This window comes from Nothoprocta perdicaria, unplaced genomic scaffold (genome assembly GCF_003342845.1).
Source record: "Nothoprocta perdicaria isolate Ctin4 unplaced genomic scaffold, notPer1 scaffold_149, whole genome shotgun sequence".
Lineage (NCBI taxonomy): Eukaryota > Metazoa > Chordata > Aves > Tinamiformes > Tinamidae > Nothoprocta > Nothoprocta perdicaria.
The window spans coordinates 1,762,947-1,779,778 of record NW_020454638.1 but is presented as its reverse complement, the minus strand read 5'-3'; the positions used below and the strand labels follow the sequence as shown (position 1 = coordinate 1,779,778).

The 16,832-nt window shown below is 38.3% G+C and overlaps 1 protein-coding gene across 4 annotated transcripts in view; it reads left to right on the top strand.

The window, feature by feature from the left end:
- SEC24D (SEC24 homolog D, COPII coat complex component) overlaps nt 1-16,832 on the top strand; it is a 188,388-nt gene that overhangs the window by 141,711 nt on the left and 29,845 nt on the right. For all 4 annotated transcript variants that reach the window (XM_026034595.1, XM_026034594.1, XM_026034597.1 and 1 more), the window contains 7 exons: nt 2,798-2,992; nt 3,692-3,818; nt 5,581-5,729; nt 7,099-7,377; nt 8,173-8,294; nt 10,130-10,241; nt 11,598-11,725. In XM_026034595.1, coding sequence (XP_025890380.1) covers nt 2,842-2,992; nt 3,692-3,818; nt 5,581-5,729; nt 7,099-7,377; nt 8,173-8,294; nt 10,130-10,241; nt 11,598-11,725 — 1,068 coding nt within the window. In that variant the 5' untranslated portion in view covers nt 2,798-2,841. The remainder of the gene's footprint in view (nt 1-2,797; nt 2,993-3,691; nt 3,819-5,580; nt 5,730-7,098; nt 7,378-8,172; nt 8,295-10,129; nt 10,242-11,597; nt 11,726-16,832) is intronic.

Sequence of the window (16,832 nt, the reverse complement as noted above, 5' to 3'; positions counted from 1 at the left end):
GCCCTCAGACGTGGCACTTGGGCGAGCGGCCGCGAAGCGGAGGCGCGTGCGCGCGCGCTGCGGGCGGGCGGGGGGCAGCGCGCGGCGCCCAGGTAACGGCTCCTAACGGTCCTAACGGCGCGAGGCGCTGCCGCTCGCGGGCGCTTTGGGGGCGGCGGGGCAGCCCGCAGCGGAGCYCTGTCCCGCTGCGGCGTTACGCTACTGCCTGGAGGGTGTCAGTCAGCGGGGGAAGGAGCGATGGCCGTTTGCAATCCTGGCCGTGAGTTGGAGGGGGCTCGCGGCTTGCGCTTCCGTAGCTTTGTCTGAATGCGTGTATTAGCAATATAGCGTGCAAGTCTGATGTGCGCGGCTGTATTCCCGCCTCTGTGTGTGTGTGGGGTCTGTGTATAAATATGCACGTGGACCCAGCAAATGTCTTATTTGACAAACGGATTGCAGCATGAGCTGGGGAGAGACTGTGCCTCTGTTTCTAGACTATGCATTAGCTAAGTTTTCTTCAGGTGGCTGAGAACCTGTGTTTTTAACTCTTATCCTACTTTTTCCATGCACATGATGGAGCTTTACATCTTTACAGGGATACCAGTGCAGTAAAGCATTGCACAGGTACAGTAAGAAGATGGGAAAAAAAATCATAAACAGCTTTGTTTCATCAGTAATATAAATTGTGCTGTTAAATTTCAATGTAAAGGATGTATGGGAAACTAGTGTTAAGGAAGGCTAGGAGAAAAGATTCTTGTTTCTGTTTAGCAGCACAGGTAGTAAGCACACTCAGTAAAAGATCTTGGCTTAGCAGATCTCATCTTTCCAATGCGATTTCCACTGTGATTCTGTATGTCTCTTGTTAAATCAAACAGTTGCAGGTTATCRGTTTCTCATGCCAGTTTGGGTGCTGTCCAAACCAGTTTCACTGCATGTTTGTATTTGCGCCTATCTTGAAAAAACATTAAATGTGCTCCATGGTAAACAGAAGCTGGAATCGAGTTCAATGCATTTCTGATATTTGGCTTAGGGTTAGGAGTTCCTGTTCCTCCTCAACCCAGCCCTGTGTGTTTATGCTGTCTGTGGGAAGTTTGACGTGGCAAGATTCTTTTTTTTTCTCTCTGAGCGAGCGGTGGAGGAAGTAGTTTCCCCTGGATGCTGTCACAGCTGAAGGTGCCGATTGTTGCAGCTGCCTCAGAGTGAATGTCCCTTTCTTTATATAGATATAAAGTATGTATAAGAATATGATAGCAAGGAGGTAATTTAGTTTTGATTTTCTATCCTGTGGAGCAACTAAAGCTTATGGTGCCACATCTCTGCTGGTGGGGAGGGAGGAGTATGGTTGGCAACTAGAAGCTGTTCTGGGTGGACGTTTTTTCTTCTTGTTCTTACCTCATTAGCTAAAAAATAGAAGCCAACTCTCCAGTCTACTATATCTGAAAGGCTTAAATACTTACAATTTTCTTAGGGAATTGAGAAATTTAATATGGCTTAGTATGATGGGCAATGCGTGTGGAGGTTTTGCATCTTAGAGGGACTTCCTGTCTCACGTGCCAGATCAGTAATTTTTTTTTTTTTCAGAAATATATGTCTAGTATGAAAAKCCTAGAGATAAGCTTTCTAATAGGGATAGCTTTTTCTTCTACTGGCTTGTGCTCATGAAGCGTGAATTTTTTTGTGATGCAGCGTGATCTTGGAGCTGCATCTTCTTAGGTCTCAGGCATGTTCCTGGAGCACAGTTTCTGAGAGCCCCATCTAGTTTGCATGGCCAGAAATCACTCCATGATGCCACCCCAAGCAGGTCAAGTAAAGAGGGCTGGAAGAGCTAGTTCACAAGAACACTTCTCTTGTCAAATAAAATGCTAGTTTACATAGATGTAGCTACTTCGAAGCCTGCCAAGTATGTAACTATGTAACTTCAATGTGCTGTAGTGTTCTTCATATTTTTCATCTTGATTTTACATCATGGTGATTATGGGAATAGATAAAGTTTCTTTTATCCTWCTTAGTAAAATTTGACTTCAGCAAAGAAATGAAATGTCTTGCGAATGCTCTCATCCTCACAGGTGTATATATATGGAATCTCTTGGACTTGTTTTCATCACATTGCAGGTTCCTTTAAGTAGAAGGACTGAGCCTTGAAAAGGGCCAGCAGCCCTCATGTAAGRGGATAGGTTTGTGACAGTAGGAGCTGTGCACTTAGTGTCATTTCTTACCAGCACGTCTGAAAGCAGGGACTACTCCCTCGCTCTCCGGGGATGTGGCTGTTTTGGAGGATGTGATGCTGCCATGTTCCACACCTCCTCTGAAAGAGGCAGGCYAAGGCAGAAGAGTTGCTGGGGGAGCCTTGCATTCTGGCAGCTGTGCCTTTCCTGATTTCTCAGGAATATTTGATACTTTTTTCTACTACCTAGTATTTGGGAAGTGGGACTTGCAGATTTTTTTTTTTCAGATGTAGAAGTCTAGATTGTCCCAATAAAGAGAGCAGTTTGAGAATTTCCTTCTGARCTTTCTTTTATATATGCTTTCTTCACTTTTGTTTGTTTTCCCCTTGGGTCTGGGAGAGGCAAATACTGTTCAGATAAATTCAGGGTTTTTTTGTTTGTTTGTTTTGTTTTTTATTTATGCAGTAAAACTGTGGTAGTGTTGACAAAATTAAATAAGCAGGTGATCAAACAAGCAAAATGATTTACTTCTGACTTACAGGTGCATTTTTGACCCTGAGGTCTGCTGCCGTTGTCRCAGAGGTATGCGGTTCTCAGTCTTTTAAAAAGACCAAAGAACAGTGGCAGGTATTTTTTTTTTTTTCCCCCCTCAGATTCTTGAAGAGGATCCTGTACTTGGAATGAGTCAATTGCCATCATGAGTCAACAAGGTTATGTTGCAACTCCTCCATATTCCCAATCTCAGCCAGCAATAGGAGGCTTTTCTACAGGTTTTGGGCCACCTACTTCTTCACCTCTTTATGGGCATTATGGGGACCCTAATTCCTCATACTCAGCACCTCAAGCAGGTATGAAACTTAGTTTGCTTTTTTTTGTGTCACTGTGAAATTTGAGAAAAAAATAATATTGCCTAGTTTCTCTAAAACATCTTACAAAAAATAACAGGAGTTGTATTTCATTTACAACCTAACGTAGTCAGGACATGAAAGTACTTTGGTTAATAGAATACTTGGGAAAAATACCAGTTTTCTCAGCAAACAAGTTTTTGATGTTACAGCAATTTAAAAGAAGATAATTCAAGAAATACAAGTTGAAAAGCTGTTCATTCAATTCTTTTATATACATTTTTAACCCTTTTACAGTCAGAGTTCTAGAATATTTTGCATTAAAAACCATTCTTAGCATAAATTTACTGTTTCTGTGTGTGGAGGCAATTTTATAAAGTCTTTTTAGGTTTTATTTCTGACAGTGTCTTCAGAAAGCAAAGGGACCTATTGCTTTTCCTTAGAACAGTGAGTAATAGGGAATTTCCAGTATTACAAATTGAATTAGAGGGTCTGTTTCCTTATTCTTGCTTTTTCCTTACTGCCCCACTTGCATTCTTTCACTAGAAAATCACTAACTACTATTTCCTCCCTTTTTAGCTATGTTTTCTTTTTCATATTTGCTTCTATACCTGACCATAAATGTATCCTTTCTTATTCGTATGCCTTTGTATTTCTTGATGATCTTGAACTTTCTTACAGGTAGTATTTTTTGTTTGGCAGGTGTGTCAAAATCAACTGTGCCTTTTGGATCTCCAGCCCCTGTTGGACCACCACAACCAGCTGCACATCAGTTCAGCCAGACCAGTCTCCAAAACAGGCCCAGCGCGCCCGGGCAACCGCCACAGAGGTGACTTCACATATTTATACATGAGATATAAGTTGTTTGCTTTTCCTTCTCTTCAGATGTTTTGTTGGCATCCAAATATTGCATCCCTTCTAGCTTCAACAGTTCTGACCTATTCCGATTYTAGACTGGATCATCAAGTGCAGCCCTGTTATGTTAAGCTGACAAATCATACAGTGCAGTCTAAGTTCCATTTTACAGCAAGTTAGGTCTTTATCATGGGTTAGTTTTTATTCTTTCTGCTTGAATTTAGACAGTGTTATAACTGCTGTTTGTTGTAGGAGTTGTGCTACTTTTATTCGTTTCCTGATGCCTTAATTCTCCTTGGTTGGAGGTACCAAGGTGATGATGTTTAATGATTAACAGTTGCCAGTGAATTTTGAATAGAAGCTGGTACAAGTACATATCTGTAGTTTTYTCCCTGTACTAGGATGTCTATTGTTCAGTGTTATGGCATCACAGCCAAAACTTCGTTGTTTCTTTATTTCAATTTTAACGATTTTTTATAATGCAGTTTTGTGATAATCTTTGAGATTAGTGTCTGCCACCCTTTTGTTCAAGTCTCGGAAGACTATAAAGAGTTTACCTGAAGTGGTATTGTCCTGGCTCCAGAGCTCACAGGAAGAAATGAAAGGGAAGGAGTGGGAGGAAGTTTTAATTTACTTCGCTTTTTAGTTGTCAGATAGTTCAAATAAAGCCTTACGTATATTTTATTAGGCATCTGAATAGGGAAGCCTGTTGTCTGTGTGTTATCACTGTGTGTACAAGACTCTCAGAGACTAGTAGTTCTTTTTAGAAGACAAGGTGTCAAAGTGTAGGGAAAAGTGGCTGCTGTCCTGGAAAATTRAAAATGATGAATGGAAAAAGAYAGTAAAGAGATTTGAGCTGATGTGGCCAGCTCAGCAAAATGCTGCTTCTCTTTACAAAAGAGAAGGGGGGGGGGRGGGGGGGGGAAGGGCAAAATGTTGCTTCCAATCATAACTCTGACAGTTGCCTCTTTACAGCTTCTATGTGATCTTGTTTTCTTCACAGATTACTGAGAGCCAGGAGGAAGTTTCCAAAACAAAAATTTCAGGGAAAGTGAATTGAACTCCCCTTAGTATACATAGGACCTTCCTCTGTTTTAGAAATGGTTGTAGGGAAAGCAATGTAACTCTTCTGTGGAAGTTGTCCTGCAGTCTCATTTTTCCAAAGTGTAGGTAGCACCTTGTCGAAAATATCTCCACATGTTGTGTGTGTGTCTTACCTCTTCCTTTCATCCATTTCTCTTTCTCACCTTTATGTTTTCTTATTTCCACACAGTAGTTTCTTCCCTCCTGAGTCTTCCTTCTGCCATTACTGTTGGGAAATCCCTAGCAGTCTCTGTCTTCACTTGCCTCATYACACAGAAATTGTCTTAATGTCCCTTCCAGTGTCCTCACCCATTCCCAATAGGGAAGCTTCCCGCATAAGCATGGAAAGAGATTGATGTGATATGTTCAGAACTTAGATTTTTTCAGTCACCAGGCTTTCATCTAGTTAATACCTCTCTTACCTTGCCAAGACATACTTGCACTTCTTTGTTTCTAATAAGTGTGTGCCAAAAATCATATAGCATCATCTTTTAATTAGTGTCTACTCTCTCTTCAGGAATATTTTAACAAAAATGCACTTTTTTTTAATGGTCAGAAGATAAATATCTCACTCTGGAGAAGGTTTTGGGCCTTCTAGAATTTTTACTGGTTGCTGTCCTTCTCTTCATAACTGCATTAATTTCTCCCTTCAGGTTTCAAGGCCCTCCACCTCCAAACTGTACAGGATCTTCTTATCCTCCCTACAGTCATCAGTCACAACCAGCCTATCCAAACACTGCATCTGCTTCGTCCACAACCCAGCTTGCGAACCAGCTCAACACCATGCAGATAAATAGCTATGGTAATTAGTTTTATCTAATAGTATTTACTTTTTCGTCTAAGCTATTGATGATAATTAACACAGATAAATACTGAATTAGATAATTTAGTAATAATTATTGAACTTAGAAGCAGAATATGAAATCTTTGACCACTATCATTTGCTTAAGTTCTTAGATCTTTAATCTCATCCTGTTACTTAAGTGAATGCCCTTGAGTTAGTTCTGAATTGAAGTTGTTGAATCTTCCAGAAAGTTGTTGAATCTTCCAGAAGGATCAGTAAGATCAGTTATCTTATCAGTCATTTCTCAGATTTCTTTGTTGATCCTGTCAATAACAGGCAAGCCAAGAACAATAATATGTAGATAGTGCATATTTCCCCCAGTTTTTCAGAGTTTCTCTGTTTTGAAACAATTTTTGTTTTCCTTGTCCAAAACTTAGAGTTTAGTTTTTGATTTAAATTTTACTTATAATCTGGGATTTAAATATTTCAAAAACTAAACAGTGAGGTAGTGCAATTTTTCCACGTGAATTAAACTTGTTGTCACTGGTTTTATTTTTTTGTATTATATCTGTTTTTTCTGAATATTTACTGAGGCCTGATCAAATTTACTATTCAACTCAAAAGGAGTAGAATTTAGTTAGCATCTTGTTTTGCTGTGACCAACACATTTAACATACTAGTACTTGTGTTCCAAATTTAGTTTTGTTTAAGGTCTTTTCTGAAAATTATTTTMCTGTAGATCTATTGGATTTTGACTAAAAATATATTGTAAATCAACCAGCATTTACAGATTGTAAGACTCAAATATTTCCAGAGTCCTATTATTTCAATTGGAACTAGATTCTTATAAAGAACTAGCTATTCCTCATCAGTTTACACAAAATAATCCCCACAAGTTTCCTCTTTTAACACCAAAACCAGAAAGTGGTTGTAAATCAGATTAAATTAATGGTTTTAGCTTTGATTAAACCTATCATAGTTAAATGCAAATAAACAAGAATTTGCTGCAAAGAAGTAATTATTAACTCAAAAGGAATATTGTCTTACATTATGAGATAAAATATTATTCCAAAAGCAAGTAGTTCTTTGCCTGTGTTTTAATCAAGTATTGTCAAAGACTGAACTCCCTCTCCCCCTACCCTTTCAGTTTCTTTTTTTTTTTTTTTTGTTGGAAATAGGGCCACGAGGAATAGATGGGCTTTAGAATCAGCTCAGGCTTAGTCTGAATTGTTACACAAAAGGGCATTCAGAATTCCTGTAATAAAGCATCCTCTATACAAGATGCAATATTTCCATACAAGTTGCAAATGTATGTAATTAAAATAGATTGCCTGACACACAACGTGTTGTTGGTTTTGACTTATCTGATATATGGCTTCCCACTCAGGTCCTGGTGCCGCTCAGAGCTCTCACATGTCTTCTGGGCGTCCAACACCTTCTCAAGGTCAACAGCTGCTGCCACCACCACCATCTACCCAGCAGCAAATGGCTTTGCCACCTGGATCACAGATTCCTCCACCAGCAAATAATGTAAATGGCATTTGTGCTCAACCGTCGTTGCCTCCAATGGCCAGACAAGATGGGATCCCTGGATCTGGCCCCCCAAATGCTAACTTGCAGCAACTTTCAGGACAGCCCCCGGGGCCTGGGTATCATCCTCAGCAAAGTAAGGAAGGATGTTTGGTTTTTAACTGAAAACAAAATGTACTTTAGGAATCAGTGGTGGAACAGCAACCAGTCATGGATGATGTTCTGCTGACTTGGAAAATTTTTAAAAAATWCTCTTTTTAGTGCAATGGGAAGACCCCTATTGTCAATTATTCCATTGAAGGTAGGCTAAAACCCCTTTTCCTCAGAGGTTTAGCATTCTGGAAAAGAATGTAGCAAGTAGATTAATTAGCGTCAGAAGCAGAATTATTTGGTTGGTAATGGGTGATGCTTCAACATACTACAGAGTCTTTCATTACACAAAAAGATGCAGGGAACTCTCTGCTTTATGGTACTGTGTGTGCCATCAGGAACTTTCAAAAATGCTTTTTATAGCAATAAATAACTGTAATTGAAATTGAATGCAAATAATGTGCTTGCTGCAGGTAAGTAAAACAGATGACTGTCTTTTTAGTTGGCAAACTAACTAGACCAGCTTGCACTGACTAATAATGGAGAGGTAAGGTAATGCCTGAATTGAATAGCTATGAGAATCACTACAAATTCTGCTTATGTACATACCTGAAAACTTTTGGATTCGAAGTTGTCACAGACTGCTTTACGTTTATTTCTAAAACAGCAGACTTCGTGAGCTAAAGTAATTGGTTTCTTTTACCTACTGAGAACAGAAGACAAAGAGAAGAGCATTTGGTATCAGTGAGAATGACTTGTGTGGCAAAAAATGATGTTAAAAAATTCATACCAAAACTTAATATAAAAAAATTTAAATCAGTGATCATTTGTAACTCTGCAGCAAATTATGGCCCTCAGATGGCAGGAGCTCAGCTGTCTTATCCTGGTGCCTTCCCTGGGAGTCCAGCACAGCTCACAGGTCCCCAGCAGAAGAAGCTTGATCCTGACTCTATTCCAAGCCCTGTAAGTAATGCAGTGCTATTTTTCTTGCTTCTGAAAGAGAGTATCTGTTTTATCCAGTGTTCATTCTAGTGTAAGACTTAGAAAATCTTGTAACAATGCATTTTAATCATCACTTAATAGTTAACAAAGCAATTGCAATTCCCTCTGCTAGAGAAAATATTCAAGTTTAATGTAATTGAAAACTATAGTTTAAAAATTGAAGTGAGTATCTATATAATTAGCAGGTGTAGATAGCGCCCTCATCCCTGTGTTTCAGATTGATGCTTTTACATAAGGATGAAATGCTTAGCCTGATTTTAAAAAATGAAGGAGGAGGTCTGGCATAAAAGCAGGGACTGATGTCTTGTTTCAATTACGCATGTAGAATAAACAGGCTTGACTATGACAGGGATCTTAAAATAGCTTAAAAGGTTTGTTTTAGCAGCAGAGAGAAGTTCAAAATGACATGTTTAAAAGAAACATGATCTGGGTCAATGTCTGCAAAGGGCAAAAAGCTAATTCGGAATGAGGAGTAAGGATCACCATGTACATATCTTGTTATATTTACATTATATAATTACAGTAGTGTTGCCAGATAAATGTGCTTCTTATCTATAGCCATTGTTGATTTATATTTTCTTACATATGTTAGAGGTTGATGTGTGCTGTGACACCATCTATGAAAACTAGCATCTGGACTTTGTCAACAATTATTTCCAAGAGCAATGAYATATCTAGGTCAGTTAACTGTAGAATACCATGGTAGGTGATGTTTTGCAGATCTAAGTCTCAAAGTGGTTTGCTTGTTCAACCAATGGACCTTTTACTTTCTAATGCAAGTGTKAGCAATAAGTATACAAGCTGAGGAGCCAGAAAAAAAACAATAATAATGTTGAAGTAAAGGAAAGTATTCTACTTAAATTACAATACAGAAACTTTACAGGGAACAAAAAAAAATTATGGACCTCATTATCTCCAATGTGTTAGGAAATACCTTTTGGACAATGATCAATGGAATCCATGCAACTGATTTTGTTTATCCCCTCTGCTTCTCAACAGAGGCTTCTGAAGTTCTCCAGCTACAATTACAAAATCACATGCAGTGTAAAGATACAATGACATGGGATGCCCGCTTCAGTGGCAAAGCCAACTTCAGAAATTCCCCTTCTCTGTCCTCTTACTTGCTTCTCAGAGCAGCACAACTGTTAGGCTGTGCTGTAAAATGGATTACTAAAATGGTAGCACATTTGAGGGAGGAATAGGAGTAATAGTACTATTTCAGTGACCTCAGTTACAGCCTATATGGCTTTTTCCCCCACAACTAGAGGGGAGAAATGAGAGTTAAACTCTSCTGCTGATGCTACAGCAGGATAAAATACTTGCGCTTGCATTTCTGAAGAATAGGATCTAGCACAACTATAGSCACACAAAAGATAACATGAATCTGTGGCATCCAAATAAGGTGATGCAACCTGTTTTCACCTCAGGTTGATCTAGGAGAATGGAAGGCTAAATCCATTTTCTCTGTTCTACTACAGTTTTTGGGAGTTGTGTCCCCTTAGCAGACAGTATACTTGCTCTAAACAACATATTTCCTGTCTGTGTGCAGGTCTCGCCTACCCATAGGTATAGTGTGACCCCTGCAGTTTCTGTACAAACAGCTCAATTTGTAAATGAGTTACACTGGTCAAGTATTTTGTAGAGTTTTTAAGCTGTTAACTGTTCTAGAAACACATCTATGTGGTTTGTAACACCTGTGTATAGGACTATTATTGTTGTAAATTATAGCATAATTGTTTATGAAAGTAACTCAATGCATGGCTTGTCTTTCTCATACTGTCCTCCTTATTCATCAGATTCAAGTAATTGAAAATGATAAGACTTCTAGGGGAGGACAGATCTATGCTACAAACACAAGAGGACAAGTTCCTCCTCTTGTCACCACAGACTGCATAATCCAAGATCAAGGTAACTGTCCATCTTACTGTTGTGAGAATCTTATTAGGCAAAATCAAAGGCTAAAAGAATACACTACATTTTCAAATTTCTTATCTTAAAATAATGTTTCTTACTCTAAATTGGGCATGAAATGGAAACTTTTCTCTTAAAAAGAAAAGTTTGAGGACAAATGGGAGATGAGAATTTTTGCACCTTGTGTTAACTTCAGTGAAAGCCCTGAGACCACTAGTATCTCCTCAACCATTGCTGATATTTAAAATAATAGGAATAGATGAGACAACCTTTCTTTTCACATCAAGTTGAAAAYGCTCTTCAGAGTCTTCTGAACTTTTAAGTCTCTAAGATGAGTGTTAGAAGAAACATACAGTCCCATGCTAAAATTACTAATGAGGCTAACATCATTATCTTTAAGATATGAATTTTGAAAACTTCTATTCAAGCTGTAGGAACAGAGTGCAAGTTATCTTAGCTTAATATTTTCCTTTGACTAGTGTATCTGCATGTAGCTCTTGCCAGTCTTCAATTTCCTCTGCTTAGACCCTGTCAATACCGTATTCCATGTGTAGTTCTTGATACTTTCATTTAGATTAAACTGATGGTCTCATTCAGCATAGCATTAATTTATCAGTGCTTGGGAGAATTGAACAAAATATACAAACACATCAAGCTTTTTTGGCATTATCTGAGAATAGAATAAAGGAGTTCTAAAGTACAAGGAAGTTCTTTGAAGTTCCTTTCAAGAAACTAAGCAGAGCTGCTGCCTGATAGTTAAAAAGGAGTATGACAAAGTTAGCTTTTGAACTCCCATTATTTTTCAGTGCTCTTGTCTGCAAYGCACAAAACTTTTTCGTAGAGTAAATAGTGCAGTGACTTTAGGACTCTCTGTTTTTCAGGTTAAATAATCATGTCGATGTATGTACAAGTAGAGTGTTTTCTAAATTAAAACGGTTCATTAGAGCAACCTTGACATTAGGGATCGATCTGCAACACTTACACGATGTCGACATTTCCATTGGGGAAAATCCGTATTACTTTTAAGTTGTCAGATATGATTGTTTTCAAACCAGACACTTCTGTTTAGATTCTTACTACATATACTTTTTAAAATTTATTTATTTACATCTTTAAATTTCTGCATTAAACTCAAAGAAGAAAAGTTTTTCCTGCAGAGTGGGACAGGAACCTGACATGTAAAAGGAGACTTGCACAGAAGTTTGTATAAGGGAGAGAAAAAAAAAAAGAATGTGTTTAAGTTAGCATATGCACTTGTTTTTATGCTGTTTTAATTTATTTTTCTGGTATATCTTTGAACAGCCACATTTCTTTGGTCACCATATTGTCGTTGTGTTTTGTTACGTGTTCTAGGGCACGCGAGCCCTCGTTACATCCGATGTACAACCTACTGCTTCCCAGGTTCGTCAGATATGGCCAAACAGGCTCACATCCCCCTGGCAGCTGTCATCAAGCCATTTGCCATAGTGCCACCAAATGAGGTAAAGGCTAAATTACTGTTCTCCTGGGAGCTCTTGTGTGAGTAGGCGAGTGAAGGGCTTTACCCTGATTTTGCCATCACTAATGGCAAACTAACGCTGCATGTTCCAAATATTGCTGTACTTGCAGGGTGCTTCTGAAATTTTGCAGTATCCCGTTGTCTCATGTCAGGTACCCAAATTTCCTGACATCACCAAAGGATCTTCTCACAAGCAAGTACTGAACTAGTTCTCGTGTGCAGCATTAAACTGCACCAGCCAGATGACCACCCATTATTGCGCGTGACCATCCACTTCCTCCTTTACATGGCTTCTGAATTCCACTACGCACATCTGTTGGCAGCATTTCCTTTTGAAGTGCCACGCTAATTTACCTGGAGCATGGTGTACTGGAAAAATCAGGGTCTCATGGAAATAATAGTAGATGACCTTCATCTACTCCTTCATAAAACATACTAACAGAAAAAAAAAACTTGCAAAGACTTTCAATACTTAGGGTTGCACACTTTGATTTTCTTTGTTTTATTACTAATAAATTCTTACGTTTTTGGAAAAGTATGTTAGAAAAAAACAGGTACTGTTCTTTATCGGRATGAATAACTTCCAACAGACCTCTCTAGTTTCAATTAAGAGTATTATTTTAACAGGCTAGTGTGTAGTTGTATTTGAGATCCACAAGGAGATGGGGTATATGGCTGTTTTTTCTGTAGATCCTGAGTCTCACCATTTGTTTGTAGAAATTTTAGATTTCAATCCAGTTGTGGCGAGGAATGTGCAGATTTTGCTATTGTCCCCCTTACCGTTCCATTCCCTTGTTTCCTCCCAGATGAAACTCTTGCTGTTGCTTCCCCATCCCTTTACTTTACAAGCCAGGCTTTACTCCCTTGCCGTCTTTATCTCAGCTTTGAGATGTATTGGGTCTGCTTTTCTGCTGGCCCCCCATTCGCATCAGTCTTTCRCTTTTGGTATGCACCAGGCATTTATGCCCCCCACACATGCATTCCCTCTCTCCCACACGGTGTTTGGATAGGATGATCGATGAGTTGCTAAAATCTAAATCTCTTTTGTATATGTAAATTAGCAGCATGTACAAACACTTGGACTTGGCCAAGTGCAGGGTTTCCCTGCGGCTGGCAAAAATATCTGCTCAGAGACCCACCAGTTCCAAAGTGCTGGTGCTCTCATCTGTTCAAAAGAAATGTCAGCCTAATTCATTAACCTGTACAGACCAGAGTATTCTTCCCTAGCCTCTTTCTCAGAACAGGCTAAAAATCTCTGCCTGAAAAATGTCTCTCAAAATTGGCCAAAGTCCAGTGTGGAAAATTTCACTCTGAATGACTASAGCTTGGTAAAATCAGGGATTGAAGAGAGGCTGTTAATGTAGGAAGTGCCAGGCAGTCTTAGCTGATGCAGTTTTTCCAAGTCTTGCTCCYGCCCTTTGTCTTCACTGCCGTTGCCAAAAGAAGCTACAGTCTTCCTTATGGAATATATAACCATTTTAATTTTGTATAGATACTTAATTTCAAAAAACTGGCCTTTTTAGAGAAGTGGAATATATTCAGGAGATTATTTGTGTTTCTGGATTTCCTGCTATGGTACTTTCTGCCTGGAATTAACAACTACAAGGCACAAAATGTTCTTCCTTGTGGATGCCTCCAAGTGCCTTTTAATGATACCAGCAGATAATTCTTATCACATGTTACAGAGTTCAGTGCAGAATAGGAATCTGTCTAATCTCTTTATCTCTTGATAAGTAGTAGATTGTACATAGTAACTGTTTAAACTTGTGGTAGTTTCTAGCCTTGTATTGAATATTTTGCTTTCATTCATCTTTGTTGTAGTTCAGCTGCAGATAGGGCCCCATTTCTGCAATTTCTAGTGTACTCGGTGCTCACACACAGAATTTSAGTTCCTTTTGTTTTTAGAGAGGGAAGAAGAAAGGCAAGTGTTACAGGGATTAGTGGACCATGGCTGTGAAGTGCTCATGGATGATTTGTGCAGCTGCTTATGTGGTTAGGAACAGCTYAGAAACCCACATATCTCGCTAGAATTATAGATTCGCTTAATCAAACCAATGATGCAGTAGGCATTTGGCCTTTTTTCAATATTGCATATATATTTTTATTATCATGAGGATATTTTCACATGAATGGACCTGCATTGCATTGCCCATATAGGTATTTTTTAACTAACTGGGGTTGTGCTCTGACCGTTACAGCTGAGAATGAATTTAAAGTAGTATATGAAATATATTTGCATTTACAGTGGTCTCCATTACCCTAGAATTCTTGAAGTATTTTGTCTCTATCGTTACTATATTAGGGCAGCTAGAAGTAAAGAAACTCTTGCCTTGTAAGGTAAGGGGTTGGGGTTGGTCAGCAGCTTCTAAGTAACTTGAGGATACAGTGCCAGTCTTCAGGTGGCTTGTTCTTTGTTTCTGGACATGACTGTCTTGAACATGGATTTTAATTTCACTGAGGGGAAAGTTGATTACATTAATGAAGTGTCATGTTCTGCTCAGGTGGCCTGAGCAGAAGTAATTTAATGAAGTAATGAAACAACTAAGTCTACTGACRTTGGTAAATTAGATGTGTATATAAGAGGGAGAGTGTAAGTGCACACCCCTTACTTTCTTCCTTACTTGATAACATTTTGGTGGATTATTTGTAAGCAGTGGTGTTCATGGTAGCAGGGGTGGGAGGCTGTGGAATCATAGTGTCTCCTAAGCTCTTAAGTAACTTCTTAGCTTCTACAGGTTGTAGAACATTTTGCTCTGCAAATTAGGTAGTTTTCACTTGTCTTCCGTTTAAGATTTGACTCTGAAGAATCAATAGTACTCTGGCTGGAGATGAAGGGAAAAAACGCTCATAGTTAGTAGTACCTCCTAGTGCTCTTTATATTCCAATTCGGTTGCTAAACTGTTAAACAAGAGTCCAATTGCTCTCAAATATTGCTACCAACAACAAAAAAAAAAAAATCTAAAGCCAATCTAGAAAACTGTTGACTAGTGAACATTACTTATATGCTATAAGTCATTAGAAGAAAAAGCATTTTTCCAAAAAATCTCACTAGCAAGAGACATTTCAGAGTCTTATCTATATCAAGTCATTATTTATCATTATTCTGAAATAACGCTTCMTCTTCATTCTCCTGATTTGGATGATCTATGAAAAGTATTTGTTTGTTATAGATTTTGAGAATACAGTGTCATCGTTTGACAGAACTTATTTTTAGTGCACCRCTGCTTTAGCAACAGTCTGTAAAAATAAACCAACTCTCACAGTTATCACCACAGACAAAGCCGTACATGAATTTGTTTTGGAGATGTGTGAATGTTTCCAGAGTGAATAAATCATGTGATCTTTGCTTAACATTTAATAGTGCTTGCTAACTGAAGTTAACAAAAAGAGTATTTCATGTTTTAAAAGCAAATATAAATAACTGCAACTAATTATCTATGACTTTAAATACTTAAATTTCTGAAGCAACCTTCTTTGTTGCTCCTTAACATTTGTGTCATCAATCTATTGATGCCTATTCTTTCAGTTATTTAATTTTTCTTTGTAGAAATAATCACTGTTGGAAATGTAATATTTCAGTTCCGCTTTTCTTCTCAGTTGATTYTTTAACTGATTAAATAAATAAAATTAAACTAAAAAGTTAAAACTTCTGACAAGTGCTGATATTGGTGAGCTTAAAGCCATTAAGCCATTTTACCATTCTTGGAAAGGATTTGTTTTTCCCCCTCTTCCTTTCTTCTGCAGAGATGTTGGCACTCCTCCTAGRTAGGGCTGTCTCAGTGCTTGTAAAGTTCACAAAAGCTAGTGAGATGGATGTTGGTAACCTGGTAATTCCTTTGGGTTTAAATGAGTCATCCAAATGTTAAATGAATCTGAAGAATTGGGAAAATCCCTACATGCTAATTATCTACCCTTGTCTTAGTGGGGACTCAGTGGTTCTGCTGTTCACATACAGAATTGTGTCCGTCAGAATTGGGTACAATTGGGGAGGCTGTAGCTTTGCCTTAAAACAAATTTTTATATAGGAATACTCAACTATTAGTGGCTATGTGCTCATGCCACCTTTGGTTTGAGTAGAGTGAGATTTCCGGAATATGAGGTTTGCAGACAGCACAAAGTGAATAAACTAAACATCTGATTGCTCTGGAGCTCAGATCACTTTAGGGATGTGTTAGAAGGCAGATTGCAGAACAGAACATCTCCCTCCTTTTTTTTTTTTTTTTTTTTTTTTAAGTGATCCTTTGTGTTTTATCCTTTGTCTTCTGTCTTCTATTTAGCTACTTATTTACCAGGGTGCCTTCCCCTGTATTTAATGATTTCAGGAGAGCTTAGCTAATTAAAGAACTCTTGATAAGGAATTCTGTCAAAAGATGTTTTTCAAAAGCAAAGTACATTATGTCAACAAAGTCATGCTTGTCTGTGTGCAGATTGACTCTTGACAGAACTCAGTAGTGTTGTTCCTCAAAAGTCAACTATGCCATGCATATTCTATTTATCTCTGTGTATTTTTATGTTCCCCTCCATTGCAGTATCTACTGTTGCTTTCTGTGGAAGTAAAACTCACTGAACAGAAGTACTGGGATCACTGAGAAATTCTTTGTAAAGTTTAATTGCTGCCACCTTTTCTGTTGGGCACTGGAGCTCATATGAGCAATGTTGTGGGTTTTTTTTTTTAATGCGTAGTTCAGCAATTTCACACTGTAAGTCTCCTTAGACATGAATTGCTTGGGTAGCTAGTAAAATTATCCGTACTACTTGAAAGCCTAGTTTTATAGCATAAGGTGATAAGGTTAAGAAAACTTTCCGAAGAAAAGGTTCTGAAAGAAAGGTTAGCAACAGTTTTGCTCTGCTGTCTGTCTGCTTTGAAAGGTCAGACCCTTTTCCAGGTTGGCTTATAGATTTGTAATCCCCATATGTACTTGGGACTTAACATAATTGAGATTCCTCTTCATATCCAACACCACTGGATATAAAATGTCAGAACTTATTTATCGGAGCTTACAGAGTGTTGAAGATAATCTGACCTTTTTCCTTTGTGCAGACTTCGTGTGACCCTCTATGTTTAGGTTATTTGAAATTAGTTTATCCTG